The sequence below is a fragment of the Lissotriton helveticus genome, chromosome 10 (genome assembly GCF_964261635.1).
Source record: "Lissotriton helveticus chromosome 10, aLisHel1.1, whole genome shotgun sequence".
Taxonomy (NCBI): domain Eukaryota; kingdom Metazoa; phylum Chordata; class Amphibia; order Caudata; family Salamandridae; genus Lissotriton; species Lissotriton helveticus.
The window spans coordinates 187,574,064-187,589,976 of NC_136071.1; the positions used below are offsets into that span (position 1 = coordinate 187,574,064).

Genomic DNA, 15,913 nt, shown 5'->3' on the forward strand with positions numbered 1-15,913 from the left:
ACAAGAATGACAATAAGGTTCCCGACTTCCGAACAATTAACAAACTGCACAGCTGGGTTCGATTACTTTCGTACTAATCTGATTTATTGTTGCATACCCGTGGGTGGCGGGGGGCATGGGACTCTTTCCTCCTCCGGGTTTCTTTTTGTAGACTGGTTTAATGTCAGGGCGACAGGTACACTGCAAGTTGGGGTGGCTTTCGAGTCTAACGCAGGGGTGCAGGGTGGGGGGTATTGTAACGAGTTCAAGTTGGGGGGTGGAGGGGAATGTTTGGGTGTGTTCCATGTTTTCTCAAGGCAACGTATTGTTTACTTATTGGATTTGGTCATTGTGTTCGCGATGGGGTGGATTCTGCATTCATTTCCGGGATGGGGGGTAGTGGGTTGAAACTATTGTGTTGGAATGTCAATGGGTTGGGGGATAGGATAAAGCGGGGAGTAATGCTACAGTTGTTGCGACGCCTTTCCCCTGATGTTGTGTTGTTGCAGGAGACGCACTTGATTGGAAATACTTGTCACGCCATGAATCTGCAGGGATACCGTCTTGCTGTACACTCTGGGTTCACCTCTGGCTCTAGGGGCGTGGGCATCCTAGTCAAGACCTCTCTCCCCCTTGAAATAGACGAGGTGACTCTTGATGATAGGGGGCGCTATGCCGCTCTCACCGGGAGATGGGAGGGGAGGACCGTTTTACTGATCTCTGTATATGTCTACAGACCTCGACCTTTGCAGATCTTGGGCGTGTGGTTTTGGGACGTCCGGAGGGCATCCTGATAATAGGCGGAGATTTCAACTCGGTTGTCTCCGGTACCCTGGATCGCTACCCCCATAGAGATCTCACTAGGTCACAGTCCTGGTTGAGTGGGTTTTTGGATACACTGGGGCTGGTAGATTACTGGAGGCTGATGCACCCGGACCAGATACAATACACTTTCCACTCCGGGGCCCACTGCAGTCTTTCCAGACTCGACTATGTTTTGGTGCCGTCGGCACAGTCCTCCTCTATCAGGGAGATTAGACACCTGGCCCGGGGCATCTCAGATCACTCCCCACTGTGGCTCCAGATGAACACTAGTATGGGTAACGAGGGTCTGGTCGCTCCGATCAATCCCTGGTATCTTCGCAATCCCAAGACCCGTGCAGAGTTGATCAAGTCCCTGGATCAGTATTTTGCTGAAAATGAGGGGTCCGTGTCCTCTTCTGTATCACTGTGGGAGGCATTTAAGACGGTCATCCGTGGTCAGGCACTGTCGTTAATCGCTGGTGCCAAGAAAAGTAAAAATGAGGAGGTGGTCTGTTTAGAGACTGAAATAGCTGAGCTTGAAAGGGAATTGGAACTTGGAGTGGCTCGTGATAAGCTTCGTACCCTCAGCCTCAAACAACCAGATTACAAAGCCCTGGTTACGAATGCCGCGAAAGTCATGAGTAGGGAGCAACAGGGCAGACTGTATGATGTGGGAGATAAGGCAGGGAAATTGATTGCCTGGCTAGATAAAAAAGAGAGAGCGAGTCGTGTGGTTCCAGTGATTGAGACAGCTGATGGAGTGTGTGTGACTGATCCGACTGAGATTGTTTTTTTTTTTTGAAAACCTTTATTGTGCATCAACAGCATACAAATACTGGCCTACAACCACCTGGTCGGCCTCGAGAGCAATTGTTAAAGTATAACCGTGAGCAATAAAGTAACTCAGTAGTCTGTCCAGCACGAGTTAGAACAATTACCAAAATAGGACTTCAATGCGACGTGACCACCGAGTCACAGGATTAGAGAAGGTGATTTTTAACAAGAAAATAAAAGTATCAGATGCGGCATAATCAACCGGGGACATAGGGTGGGCAATGCACTAAACCAGTAGTCAACAGAACGGGTAATCATAAACGAGTTAGCAAAGCAGCAATATATTCAGCAGGATAAAAGAGCACAGAGTCATTTTCAAACTAGTCATCGCCCACCCCATGGACGTGAGGCTACCGTAGTAGCAGTTACAAAGGGAAGAAAAACACCCAACCTTCTCAGCACGAAAGGCATAATGTACAACCATCATAGTGACCCAAAGAAGAAAGGAGGTAGGGAAAAGAGAAGAAAAGAGGAGAGAAAGAGAAAGAAAACAGAAAAAGAGAGGAAAGAAGATTCGAATAGAGGCCCATGGGAACTAAAAAGAAAAGGGGAAACAAAACAGGGAAAAAAAAACACCCCCACCCTGCACTCCTGCGGAGGCCACGGCCTACCCCCCCCAAGCAGCGTGCCTGTCGCCCATGAGAGTACCCGAAATGTAGTCAAGAAAGAGAAAAAGAAAGATATTATATAGAGACTGGAGGAGGGCTATCCACACGGGCTCCCGGTCACCCCGTCCCATCACATACATTCCTCCCCAAGATACACAACACACCACACTAGTAAAGCAAATCAATACGTACTGGGGAGAATTAGGAACATACTGCAGGAATAAGCGTGTCAGAAGAGCGCACGCCCCCCACCCCCGCCAGCCACCCAAATGTCAACATGGAAGAACACAACTTATCCTTGGCCAGTTCGTGAAAGTCCCCGGAGGCAAGTTTGTCGAAGAACGCCATCATCCGCCAACAGATGGAAACAAGGTATCCAGGCAAGACCAAAGAACAACAGGAGCGCACAAAATGGACGCCGCTGGCCACCCACAGAGTCATCCACCAAGACGGCCATCTTCCCCGAAGTAGTCTCAGAACACGTACACCACACCCGGGATGTAAAGACTAGGGTGGAAGAAGCAGATACAGGATCCAGGCGCCGCCGGGGCAAAGCAGAAGACATCAGTAATGGTACGGGGCACGAAGCCGCCATCATCCGCCGTGAAGGGGAACCATCAGAGCAATCCAAACCCCCGGATAGTCTTCGACGACTCACAGTGCCATACAGCGCCAACTCTGCCCCCCCGCACATCATGGCGACACCAGCACCCCCATCAGAAACAGACTGGGGGAACTCATCAAGCACCAGGGGGGCGTCCGATCGGGAGTGTCCCAGCATGAACGCAATAACATCCAGCTTCCTCTCCAGCTCGCGGGCTCCGTATTCCCAGGTTGTCACCACAAGAGAACGCGGGCCCTCTCCCCCGTATTGCAGCGCCAGTTGACTGCGTGCACTCTCCCACTAGCTGTACCTTGATAGTCAAGAAGGCAGCCGCCATCACTTCTCGGTGGCCCTTCAGGGTTTCCATCGCAAATGGGGACCGGAGATCAGGCACAGGCGAGTACAGTTCGGCGGGACCACTATCCGGATCGTGGGAACAGCGAAGGCAAATCACCAAGAGAGCGGCCCCATACTCCGCACATCTGCGCTCCAAAGCAACGCCAGCCGCGAATTCGGGAGCAGCCCGGGAAAACCGGGCCGAATCTCAAACCGCGTCGGGGCAGCCACCATCCGTATTCCACCTTCAAACAAAGGCACCACCAGGTCACAGCCGGGGGGAAGCACCAAAGCCGCACCACCCGGCGACTAGGGCATCCGTAGTAGGGGTCGGACAGATAGGCACTGGGCACCACCAGGACGACGCCACGTCAGTAGAGATGGCCGTCGCTGTCCCAGCCTCCGGCCATGTTGCGCAGCAGATGCCTAATCACAGAGTCTTCCAAGCCGCTGACATTCGTTCCGAAATTCTCCGAGTAGGGGTGCCGGCAGGGAGTACGGGAATGCGCTATCGAAGTCAGCGCACATTCCCAAACAGCAAAACGATACACAATTGCAGGATGACGAACAGGATAGCCGTGCGGGACTCAGAGGATCGCGGAGCCGGGAGACTACACGTCCGACCGGATCGCCATCTTGGCTCCTCCCCCCGACTGAGATTGTTGAGTGTTTCGCGGATCATTTCCAAACTGTATACTCCCCGGTTTCTGATAGACCTGAAGACGACTCTCATCTGTTGCTGCGTGACATTGCATTGCCTTGCCTGTCTGAAGCGGACAGGGACCTGATGGACACGGCACTCTCAGCGGAAGAGGTGGCTACTGCTATTCGATCCGTGCATTCGGGCAAAGCCATGGGTCCTAACGGTCTGCCTATCGAGCTATACAAGTTGCGTCCTGATAAAATGGGCCGTACCTCCGCGACATGTTTTTAGAGTCGCGAGACATCGGTTCCCTCCCTCGTGATCAGCGTCTTGCTACCATCGGGTTGATCCATAAGGAGGGGAAACCAAGGGATCGCTGCGCGTCCTACAGGCCCATTTCGCTCTTAAACGCCGAACCAAAGATTCTTGCCAAGTTGTTGGCGAACCGCTTGATAAAAGTAATCGGTGACTTGATTCACCCGGATCAGTCCGGTGTTATCCCACACCGCAACACTGCACTCAACCTGAGGCATCTGCACGGTGTTATCGCGAGGGCCGCGTTTCTGGGCGAGCCGGCCATTTTGGCTTCCTTGGACCCTACGATGGCCTTCGATACACTGGAATGGCCATATCTCTGGGCCGAAATGTGAGAGATAACAAGGATCCCCTGTTACCTTTAAGTTTCCTGGGTCAGGGCAGAATATCAAGTGTGAGTAAATTACCCAGGCAGATTGAACAAAACCAACTAACACATAAGAAAAAGTAATCAACTACAGTTTGTACATATTTAGAATACAAATTTAATACTTATTCCAGTTGCATACTAATTGATAAAATTGACATAATTATACACATAATATATAAAAAATATTTAGCATTATAACATATGCATGATTACAAAATATAAAACAATATACAAGCATAATAAAACTCCTGGATGGTTTTACTGTATCCTGTCATATCTCTGGGCCGCTCTTACGAAGTTCGGCTTTGGTCCTGGGTTCATTGGCTGGGTGAAACTTCTGTATGAGGAGCCATTGGCGCAGGTGGTAGTGAATGGTAGAGTGTCTAGACCCTTTGTCCTCGGGAGGGGCACGCGGCAGGGCTGTCCGTTGTCCCCACTTCTTTTCGCCCTGGCCCTTGAACCACTGGCCGCCTGGTTTCGATGGGAGCCTTTGATGAAGGGTATTCAATGGACCCCGGAATTCAAAGATCGCATATCGCTATACGCAGACGACATTCTGTTGTACCTAACGTCCCCCTGAAAATCGCTGAATATTCTGATTGATGTGCTCACCTCGTTTGGTAGAAATTCTGGCTTAGTTATCAATTGGGCCAAGTCCTGTGTATATGTGCTTTCGGGTGGTGCCCCCTCCCTGCCGCGCGGGTGCCCCGTCCAGGTTTCGCACACCGGATTCAAGTATTTGGGGATTTTCATATCTTTGGATCCGGTGACTCGCTATGAACGTAATCTGCTCCCTCCTCTTCGGAGGTTACAGCTTGACGTTGTGGGTTGGCGCAAGTTACCGCTTTCGCCACTCGGGCGCGCAGCTCTTTTTAAGATGATGTCCTTACCGCGATTTTTATATGCTCTCCAGAATACATTTGATATTATTCCAGCGAGTTACTTTTGAGAGGTGGAGAGTCTTCAGAGGCAGTTGATCTGGGATGGACGCCCGCGTATTGCCCTTCCTAAGCTTACACTCCCCTGGTATGACGGGGGTATAGCACTGCCGGATATCAGGCGATATTACTGGGCTTCTCAACTAGGAGTGATTAATCATGGAACGTACGCGCCGGCCTTTAACCCTGCATTTGAGATGGATAAATATTTGTTACCGGGCGGCAACTACAATAGGGCGCTATATTCCAAAGTAGCGGGAAGGGAGCTATCGGGACCTACTAAGATTGCGGTACGAGTGTGGCACGATGCGAATGCGGCAATGGGATGGAGGGATCGACTGACCCGAGTGACTCCGTTGTATGCATCTGAAAGACTGGGATGCCTTTGGAAGACGAAAGGATTTGAAAAATGGGATATGATTGGTATCAGTAGGGTGAGTGATCTTTGGGTCAAGGGTAAAATCAAGACCTTTGGGGCATTGAAGACAGAATATGAATTGAGTGACAGGGAATTCTTTCGTTATGCACAGATTCACCACGCATTGACTTCGGTTTTTCCTGGAGGCTCTGACGTCCCCGAATCTTCTCCACTCGAAGATCGGGTGCATGACGGCTACGTGCCCGACAGCACTATTTCTCTGATATACAAGAAATTGATTAATGATTGGTCGGATTTGTTGGTGCGTCTCAGGGAGGTTTGGACCAGTGACGGCTTGGAGTTGGACGACGAGGACTGGCAGTCTGCGTTGTCCTCGCCTAAGGAGGTTGCGATCCCGGCCCGTCTCCGACTCGTGCAGCTCAAAATCCTACATCGTGTATATGTCACTGGCCCGCGCTTGATTCATATGGGTTACTCCCTGGATGGGTTATGTAAGCGTGGGTGTGGACTGATCGGAACCTGCCTCCATATAATTTGGGAGTGTCCGGAGGTAGTGGTGTTTTGGAATCGTGTCCACACTGTGATGGAAAGGGTCACGGGAGTGGCATTACTGCCCGAGGCCAGGCATTGCCTGTTAAATGTCTGGGAGCCGAATGATTACAGTGTGGCACAGAAGCAGTGGGCGACCCTTGGGAATATGATTGCTAAGAGAGACATTGCGCAGTTGTGGGGTTCCCAGCGGCCGCCCACGGTATCGGTATGGAAGGAGAACATGGACTGGTGCATGTTTAGAGAGAAGACGGTATATGTGGCTAGGGGCAGACCTAGGAAGTAGACTAAAATATGGAGCCAGTGGAACTCCTACCGTGGTAACATATGTACGCCTCCATTCGTGGAGGCTCCAGAGGTTCCCCTCTCCCCCTGACCCGACATTGCATGTCTTGTGTAACTTATGTGATTACTGCTTTTGTTTCCTCACTGCCCCCCCCCCCCCCTTTGCATTAATGATTTATGTGTTATATTGTACTGCGGTTTTCCCCCCCCTTTGTAACGCATGTCCAACTGTACAATTTTATTGCCTTGTGTATAATTTCTTTTCTTTAATAAAATCTTTAAAAAAGAAAAGAAGAAAAAGACTCTATTTCATTACCATGGTGTGGGATACTTTTTGTGTGCTGTTTTTGCACGATTGCTGTTTGAAGTGTTGCGCAAATACTTTACACATTGCATCTAAGTGAAGCCTGATGCCGGAGGGTTGAGCACAGGTTAATCTAGGGTTGGCTTGTGCCTCACCCTGACAAGCATTGTGGTTGCCCCTTGACCAGGGCTCACACCCCAGTCAACCAATAACACAATTTCTTACATAAGCAAGAATGTCTGTTGCTGTGTCCTGGATCTCATGTACCTTCTTTGAGAGGTGAAAGGGTAAGCAAGAATATTTGTAGCTCTATGCTGGATCTTATGTGTAATCTCTTTGACAGTATGAGAGCATGTCTGTAGCTCTATCCTGAATCCTACACACCATCCTTGTGAAGGTATAACAGTCTGTGGCTCTATGTTGGATCTTCAATGACGTCTTAGTGAGGGTAAGCAAGAATGTCTGTTGCTGTGTGCTGACTCTTACTTACCTTCTTTGAAAAGGTGAGCAAGAAAGTCTGTAACTTTAAGCTGGATATTATGTGCCACCTTTGTGAGAGTAGGACAGCATGTCAGTCGCTCTATGCTGGATCCTAAACACCAACTTTCTGAGGGTAAAAGAGTATGTCTGTGGCTCTACACTAGATTCTACATGCCATCTTTGTGAGGGTAAGAGAGCATGTCTGTGGCTATATACTAGATCCTACATGCCATATTTGTGATCATAAGAGAGCATGTCTGTGGGCTGCATGGTGGTCCTAATAATAAACATTTTACCATCCCTGATTTATCACCACAGTTTCTCAACCAAAAATGTTTAACACCTAAAAAAATCCTCAATTTATATGATTGACCATAACAACTAGTGTGCTGTTATATGATTATGTGACAACTGTTATTTTAGAGATGTATGTTTATTTTCCCTCATATATCTTATGCCATAACATGTGCCTACTTGAATTCCTGTAGAAGCTGAGTGAACTGAATGAGCTGAAAGGAGAAATAGCCTCCATGCGCATCACCGCCCCGCTTGCGATGTTCTGCTTGGATGCTTGGCAGCTGAACGAAGACCTCTGTGCTCGCGCTGAAAGCCTAAAGCAAAGACTTATTTTATATGAAGTAAATGAAAACAGAGAACTAAATACCAGGTGCGCTGTTTTTTTATATTAGTATGTGCTTAAACACAGTTAATCTTTCTGCCATCACAGAGGATCTCACCCCAAATTTCATATTGATTTTAGTTTTTTTCTACTATCACATCCCAACAACCAGAAATGGTGAGGCCATATTTTAAACTATATTTAGTGAATTTATTTTTTGGAAGCAAAGTTTGTTGTTTTTTAATGCTTGAGTATAGAAATACTGTCCCCCTATGTTAACGCATGCTTTAACTTTGAATCTTTACACCTCTAACTTCATTTACTTCTGCTCCAGTCACTTTTTCCTTTGCTCTTAGAGCCTCATGGGGTATTTAACCCGATCTTAAAACACACTATTCATTAACAAGGACTCTGGTGTGACCAATTCACTTTGTATTTTGTCCTTTTGTCTGTGATGCACCATTGGCTCAAGGAAACTCTTGCTTTGTTACTTACCCAGTACTGGATACTCAGAAAGCCCAATCAGACATTTTGAAATGTCCTTCAAATTATGGATTTTGCTGCCTCCAGCTCAAAGACCTTGACTAAAACGCCACTGCCTAGCAACCGTAGGGCCATCAAGATTTAAAAATCTGCAGGCCATGTCTGATAAGCCCAAGAAAGAGGATCAGCAAGTGTGAAAAGCACGGAGGCAAGCAACCTCCCTATTGTGTACTGTAATTACCCAATTAAAGTCAGAGTGAGATTTCTTAAGAGCAGGATAGGTGGTCCCCAAGTGCCACAGTCCCAGGATTTTCTTCCTATCCACCCCCCTTACTCCAGGCTCTAAAATGATAGGTTTATGTCGATCATGGTCACAGTGATATAACTCCTTGCTGACCGCAAACAAGAGTGGCAGCCTGCTGGCATAGAAAGTCTGACCAAGATATTTTCTAGGCCGCGGAGGACCTTGGCAGAATCCTGGGACCTAAGTTGTGGGTTAGTACACAAGAATGTGATTGCAGGCTTGCCTGATGATGGTCAAATCTAGTCATACTTGTTTAGGATGGGTGAAATTAATTATAACTGCTCCTTGAGCAGTTGACCTAAGATTATACTAAGAAATTGCATCCTTCTGTTAAAAACCAGGAAGGCGATAAGAACTAGTTAATAGAAAAAACAGGATTTCAAAGCTTTGTGAAATGACATTCAATTCTCTTCTTTATGTTTATGCGATTGAAGTTCACTCCAAAATGCTCAGTCATCCTGCAATTTGCCTTCTTGCAAGGTACAGTCAGGAGGAACAGATAGGCAGATCGAGCCTGTTTGAGTGGTCCATATCTTGCCACTGTTTGACAAAATTAGAGTTGGTCTATTCCTCAAAGGCATTCATACACAAGGTTCAATATCTTAAAGTTGACCCTGGCCCTGACAAGCAGCCAATAATTTCTGCTAGTGGGAGATCTTGTGGAGCGTGATGATGCATTTTATTAACACTGTAATCCTGTTATCTTTCTCTCTGGAAACCAGCCATTGAAAGCACTTTCATTAACTAACTTGGATATAATCGAGGTACCCACTATAACCGTGTGAGAGTCTTTGACAAATGACAGAGAACTTGCTTTTACTCCCTACCACCAGGTCAGCCAAAGCTTGTACAACCATGACCTGGCAGACTACAGCCCCCACCTCCATATTTAGAGATCTCCACCAGGTCTATAGAGATCTCAGTGCCTTCAGAGGACCCTGCACTACTGTAGCTCTTCTGAAGCTTTGCTGTGCGGGTGCCATGTTCAATGCAGGAGTTTTTCCTTGGCAATCAAAAAAATAATGTCCATGACATTGTGGAGTTTTTACCAGGGAATGGATGTCATTATTGCTTTTTCATGTTTGGGACCAGCAAGTTTTCTCAGGAGGCCCCCAAACAGGAAAATCTGTGTTGGAATGCCTCTCTTAATAGAGTGGATTGTTTGATGTCCATTGACCATGGTCCAAAGTCAGTTGGGACCATTGTTTAAAGGTTTCCACCGGCAGAGCAGGCACAGGCTCTTCTGGTGGAAACATGATGGTACACCTGACTTTAAAGAAGGGGACTACGATTTTGGTGGACTTGTAACCTATACATCAAACTCTAAATAAGCCCTAGAGTGTCTTTCAAAAGTTGACACAGTTTAAACCAATTGCCCTTTGACACAATTTGAGGAGAAAGCCTCAATTGAATTGTCAATTAATCCAATGTGTTTCCTCAGAGGGTGTATAAGGGAAGCATACAATGTTTTGGTTCCATTAAGATTGATAGATTGTGAGTATGTTTGCAAGTATGGGGGCATGCAACTGAAAATATTGCAATACCAGCCTGTAGCTCAAAGGCTGGTATTGAAAGGTTAAAATCTACGTCTGTATAAATCAAGTTGGACATTCCTAACACTGTCATCCTTTGATCGAAAATTGCTGCTGTAAGATCATTGAAGGAATTTTCTGTTGACTGCACAGAAAATGTGTGGTCCCTTGGTCTGCGGTGTATCAATGTGAAAATAATAGGAACAGTTCCTACAGTGCAGCAGCTGTAGCTTGGTTAAAAGCACACACAATTACTGAGCTTATTAGACCAGTGTAAGCTCTTGATGGTATGCAAGCCCACAGGCCCTCCTTACAACCCCTTGCAAAAGCCTCTTCTACCTCCCCATGCCATTGCTCGGTCTCCTCAGTCTCACAACATATTCTGAACCTTTGAATCTCCTCAAGATCTGGACTGACCAGTCTGCTACTCTGGTATTATCCCAGTAGGCTGCAGACCAAGGGGGCTGCTTTCAGAGAATGATGGGCTGCCATGACCCAACCAATGCACCATGGACCATTCTTGCTGTGGTCTTTTGCAGTAGGGTGCAGGTTTGAGAATTTTTGCCAGAGGTACCTTTGATTTCCACTCCTTGCCTCGCCTCCTGGCTCTGTCTGCTTTTTCCCATTCAATCAGCTGCCAAGCTAGTGCCTTCGCTTTCTCTGCCCTTTCTCCCTACCTCCCCTTTACATTGGCCTATTACCTCAATTCCCTGCTACCTTAGTATATTTCTATGGATGGAGTATAGAGAGGAACAGCCCTACAGCAGCAGTAGCCACAGGGGTGGCTGGAGCGAGCTCCAGAGTTGCATACATGACAACAATGTTGAGTTGTAATAGTGATGAAAATCGTGTACTATAATGGGCATTGTTGTGCTCGTGCTGTTGTCACCTTCTTCTGTGGCCATCACCACATTCAAAGTATTTATATTTCCAGAAAATCCCTTTCCAATTTGTTCTAATGTCTTCAAAGCGAACTGTCTTCTCGTTTGTAAAAGAAAGATGGAAAAGTATGTTCTGCAACTGGTCTCTTACAATTTCGTATGCATAAATATAATGTAAAATCACTAAACATTTCCTTTATTCCAGCATTGGCAATAAATATAGCACTATTGCATCCAGAGCCATCGAAGTACCTGCAAACACCCAAGAACTGGTGGCACTGACTGAATACCTGATAAAAGCCAGCGATGTCACCGTTTACAGGCTGAAGGATGAAATATCGGAAGCAGCAAGCCGGCTGCTATTTCTGATGGACTACGCCAACCTGCATTGTAAGTCAAACTGACAAGTGTATTATGAAAGGCCAAATGGAAGAATACTTCCCAGTTAAATTAAGTGCATTAAGAATGTATTTTCAAGGGTGCCAATAGAGTGTAACAAGGGGATAACCAATACTTCTCCTGGCTTTGCCCTTTAGGCACCCCTTGTGTCCCATGCCCTGGTGCAGGTTTTGTGCCCTGGTACCAGGGTTTATTATGGTAGCAGTATGAAGATAAAGTCAACAGAGTTCTTAGATCTTCATAGATTTTCTGTAGTTTATGCCCATTGCCCTACACATAGCTCCTCATCATCACATACAAGGCAGTTGAGGGGTTAACGGTGGGACAAAAGGCCAAACATGTGATTACATTTTAGTTCAAAAGATGCATGACTTCACTTCTGTTATTCTGGGAATTTTGGTGAATTGATGTTGATGGGCTTCAACACAAAGCTGTCTTCCTGGAATTACCTCCTCGAAAACCTCAGCAACTTCGGTCTCAGCCTAATTAGTCACTGAACTCACGCACAAGGACGGACACACACTCTACGCCATTTTTACCTCCAGTGACAGAATTAGGTTCACCCATGTTACAGAACCCACCTGGACCGACCACGCCATTGTCCACTTTACTATTTCCCTCAGAGCTCAGCATGCCACTGCCAAGCACCACAACACCAACCACCGCAGTTGGGGCAAAGTTACTGAGACTCAATGGACTCAGGCCCTCAGCACCACACAACCTGAAACCTCAGCAGATCTCGGCAGGCCGTTCAGAACTTTACTGCTTGGATCAACACATGCACTGACAGAGTCGCCCCCATGAAACCAGCTAAACCCAACAAAGCCCCAAAACATGCCAGCTGGTACACCTCAGAGCTTAGAACAACCAAGCGCAACTGGTACCAACTCGTGAAATGATGGAGCAACTCCAAGGAAGCCTCCTACTGAGCCACCCACAAAACAGCCTTCAGCGACTACCACAGGCGCATCAAGGAAGCTAAGAGAGCAGTCATCACCAACCGCATCGACATCAAGGCCAACAACATGAAAAAACTATTCAAAATCGTCAAGGAATTTGCCAACCCCTCAATCATAGAGAACTCCATCCACCCCTCCAAAGAACCTTGCAACATGCTCTCAAACTACTTCCACAGCAAAATAGCCACTATCTACAACAACTTTGACCCCCAACCCACCACCCCTGGCCTTAAGCAACCAGCAAACACCGTCCGAACCATACCACTTGGCCTCCACTCATCACGCAGACCACTTCAACCATCATGATGTTTATCCACTCTGGGCTGCCCACCGACCCCTGCCCCATCATCTCTTCAACCACAGAGCCAACCCAATCAGCATGGAGCTCACCAGCATCCTCAACACCTCCACCTCCACAGCCACCTTTCTAGACGGATGGAAACATGCAAAGGTCAGACACTATCTAAAGAAGCCCTTGGCTGACCCCAGCGACCTCAAATGTTACTGACTGATCTCAATGCTCCCCTAACCATCCAAAAGCCTCGAGAAAGTCATCAACCAGCAGCTCACTAAACACCTGGAACTCAACCATCTACTTTACAGCCCACAATCGGGATTACGCGCCAACTACAGCACTGAGACTGTACTAATTGCTGCCACGTACGTCACAGCAGCCCTTATATTCCTCAACCCATTAGCTGCAGTTGACACAGTCTCCCACCGCACACTCATCGACAGATTCCACAATGCCGAAATACAACAAAACACCCTCAAGTGGATCACTTCTTTCCTCTCAGGATCCACACAGAGCATCACATGTGGCGCCCCACCATATTCAACATCTATATGACCCCCCCTCGCAGACGTCGTTAGATCAACATAATCTCCTACGCCGACGACACTCAACTCATCCGCTCACTCTCCAAGGACCCTACCAAAGCCAAAACCAACTTCCGCAACGCCATGACCGACATAGCCAAATGGATGAAAGATTGCTGCCTCAAACTCCACTCCAACAAACCAGAAGTTCTGATCTTCTGGAATACCACTTTTGCATGGGACAACAGCTGGTGGCCAGCAGAACTTGGACCCACCCCCACACCACAGATCACACATGCAACCTTGGGATCATCCTTGAAAGACAACTGACCATGAAACAACAATTCAATAAAGCCGCCTCCTCCTGCTTCCATACCCTCTGCATGCTTCATAGCATCTTCAGATGGATCCCAATCAACACCAGGAACACCTTTATGCAGGCCCTCATCACCAGCAGCCTTGACTACGTCAACGTTCTCTATGCTGGAATCCCCACCCAACTCTTAATATGACTCCAGACCATACAGAATACTGTGTTCCAGACTCATCCTGGACTGCCCCAAACGGACTCGTAGCACTCCTCATCTCAGAATCTTCCAGAAGAGATGCCTGTTCAAGATCTTAACACACGCAAACAAAGCTCTACCAACCAAGGATCATCCTACATCACCATGACTGACTTCTACCTGCTCACCAGACACCTGCGCTCCGCCTCTCTTGCTTCAACACAGATCCTCTGCTTTCATCACAGCCAAAGCAGGGCTGTTGCTTCTCCCACATCGCCACCAAGACCTCCCTCCCTGCCCCTCCACCTCCGAACAGCACCCATCCTGGCGGACTTCAGAGAGAAGCTCAAGACCTGGCTTTTTGACAGAGATGCTCCACCATCAGAGCCCAGATACCCCTAGGGATGACATTGCTGTGCTCTACAAATGCTATTTGATTTATTGATTGATTCACAAATGCTGGTGTAGGTATCTGCAGTCTGCTGGTTGTTTTATTTCAATTCCATGGCATATAGGGTGGCAGTAACGGGAAAGAAGTAAGCATAGAAAAATGATGAAAGGGCCACCAAATGAAGGTTCTGAACTCATTCTGTTCACATTGTATATGACAAATTCACAAGTTTTCCTCCATGACTCTGCTAAAATATTGCTTTTGTCCATTGCACCATAATGGATATTAGGGTTGCCTCGTACTTCAATGACAAATTGCAGCTTTTGAAAGTTTGTGAGTAGATATAGGGGAACACATCAGAATATATAGGGTGTGAGGAGTTCTAGGAGGTTTACAGTGGCCTAGCGTTCTAAAAGGGTAAAGGTCTACCAAATATATTTTAATAACAACTCAAACTTCATTAAAATGGTTTACATTTTAGTTCTGTAAATAAGCTAAAGTCTGAAATTTGTATAGTAATGCTATTGTTTATTTCAAGTGTCTATGAATTATCGTTCAAATCTGAATTATAGGTTTGATTTTGAGATAATCTGTCATATTGACATAAAAGATAATTATTTGATTTTCATTTCTCACAATAAAAACTTTGAAGACCTGAATACATTTCTTTTAAAAAAAATTGAATAAATGAGTACAAGTGTGTTGCTTGTATGTATTATGGCACGCTCTTACTCATTGTTAATTATTAATATTGTCTGAAATAGCCATCATGTTTACTCGCTGGGATTCTGACTATGGCTTGGGGAGGGATTGATAATTGTTTGTAGAAAAGAAGTTAAACAAGGGGTTTAGGAATAAATAAAACGCGTTTAATCTGAGGATTTGATCAGCGATAGGCAGCAACACAAGTGCAATTGGTTGGTCCTTGGCACCAGAGAGCACTCCACATGCTGCTGAGTTGCTGAGGTCCATAAATGATGCTTACATAAGCTTCCAGGAGGCATGGCATACACATGTTGGATACCATACATACATGAAAATCCAAAGTGGTGTCCAAACAATGTACACATACTTAATTTGTTTTCAGTTCTTGTTCCTCACTTGCCATTTTCTGGTTTACTGGGGCAAGTAGACATTGTCATATGCCTGATAGAAAGGCGGACTACTTATCTCATGTGGCAACCAATCAAATGTTTTTGTCTGTACCTTTTTATCAGATGCACAGATCTCAGTCATCCCTAGATCTTTCAGAATCGTCTTTTCTTCGCAACCAACCCACTGGTGATCTAAAGGCTGATGATTTAAGATTATAACTTGTGTGTTTTCTTCTAGATGATGATTTGAAGTTGAATAGCACTGTCTTCCACTGGCCAGAACAGATTGAGACAATTCTTGAGGTTAACGTAAATCGGCTGATGGCCAGAAAAGAACAAGCAGAAGATGAATTGAGAAAGAGGTATACGAGTATGGATGGTTACTCTGAATGATTAGCATACTATACAATTTCTAAATTCCCATCACTGAAAGACACATGAGTCACAAGCATAATTGGAAAAGTTGCTTTGTGAATCTGGCTTAAGCATATCACCCGG

General features: G+C 46.5%; 1 protein-coding gene across 1 annotated transcript in view; it reads left to right on the top strand.

Annotated features, from left to right (window-relative positions):
- The window catches only part of DNAH3 (dynein axonemal heavy chain 3), a 660,573-nt gene that overhangs the window by 186,419 nt on the left and 458,241 nt on the right, over positions 1-15,913 (top strand). The window contains exons 13-15 of the mRNA XM_078665068.1: positions 7,917-8,095; positions 11,453-11,637; positions 15,654-15,777. Coding sequence (XP_078521194.1) covers positions 7,917-8,095; positions 11,453-11,637; positions 15,654-15,777 — 488 coding nt within the window. The remainder of the gene's footprint in view (positions 1-7,916; positions 8,096-11,452; positions 11,638-15,653; positions 15,778-15,913) is intronic.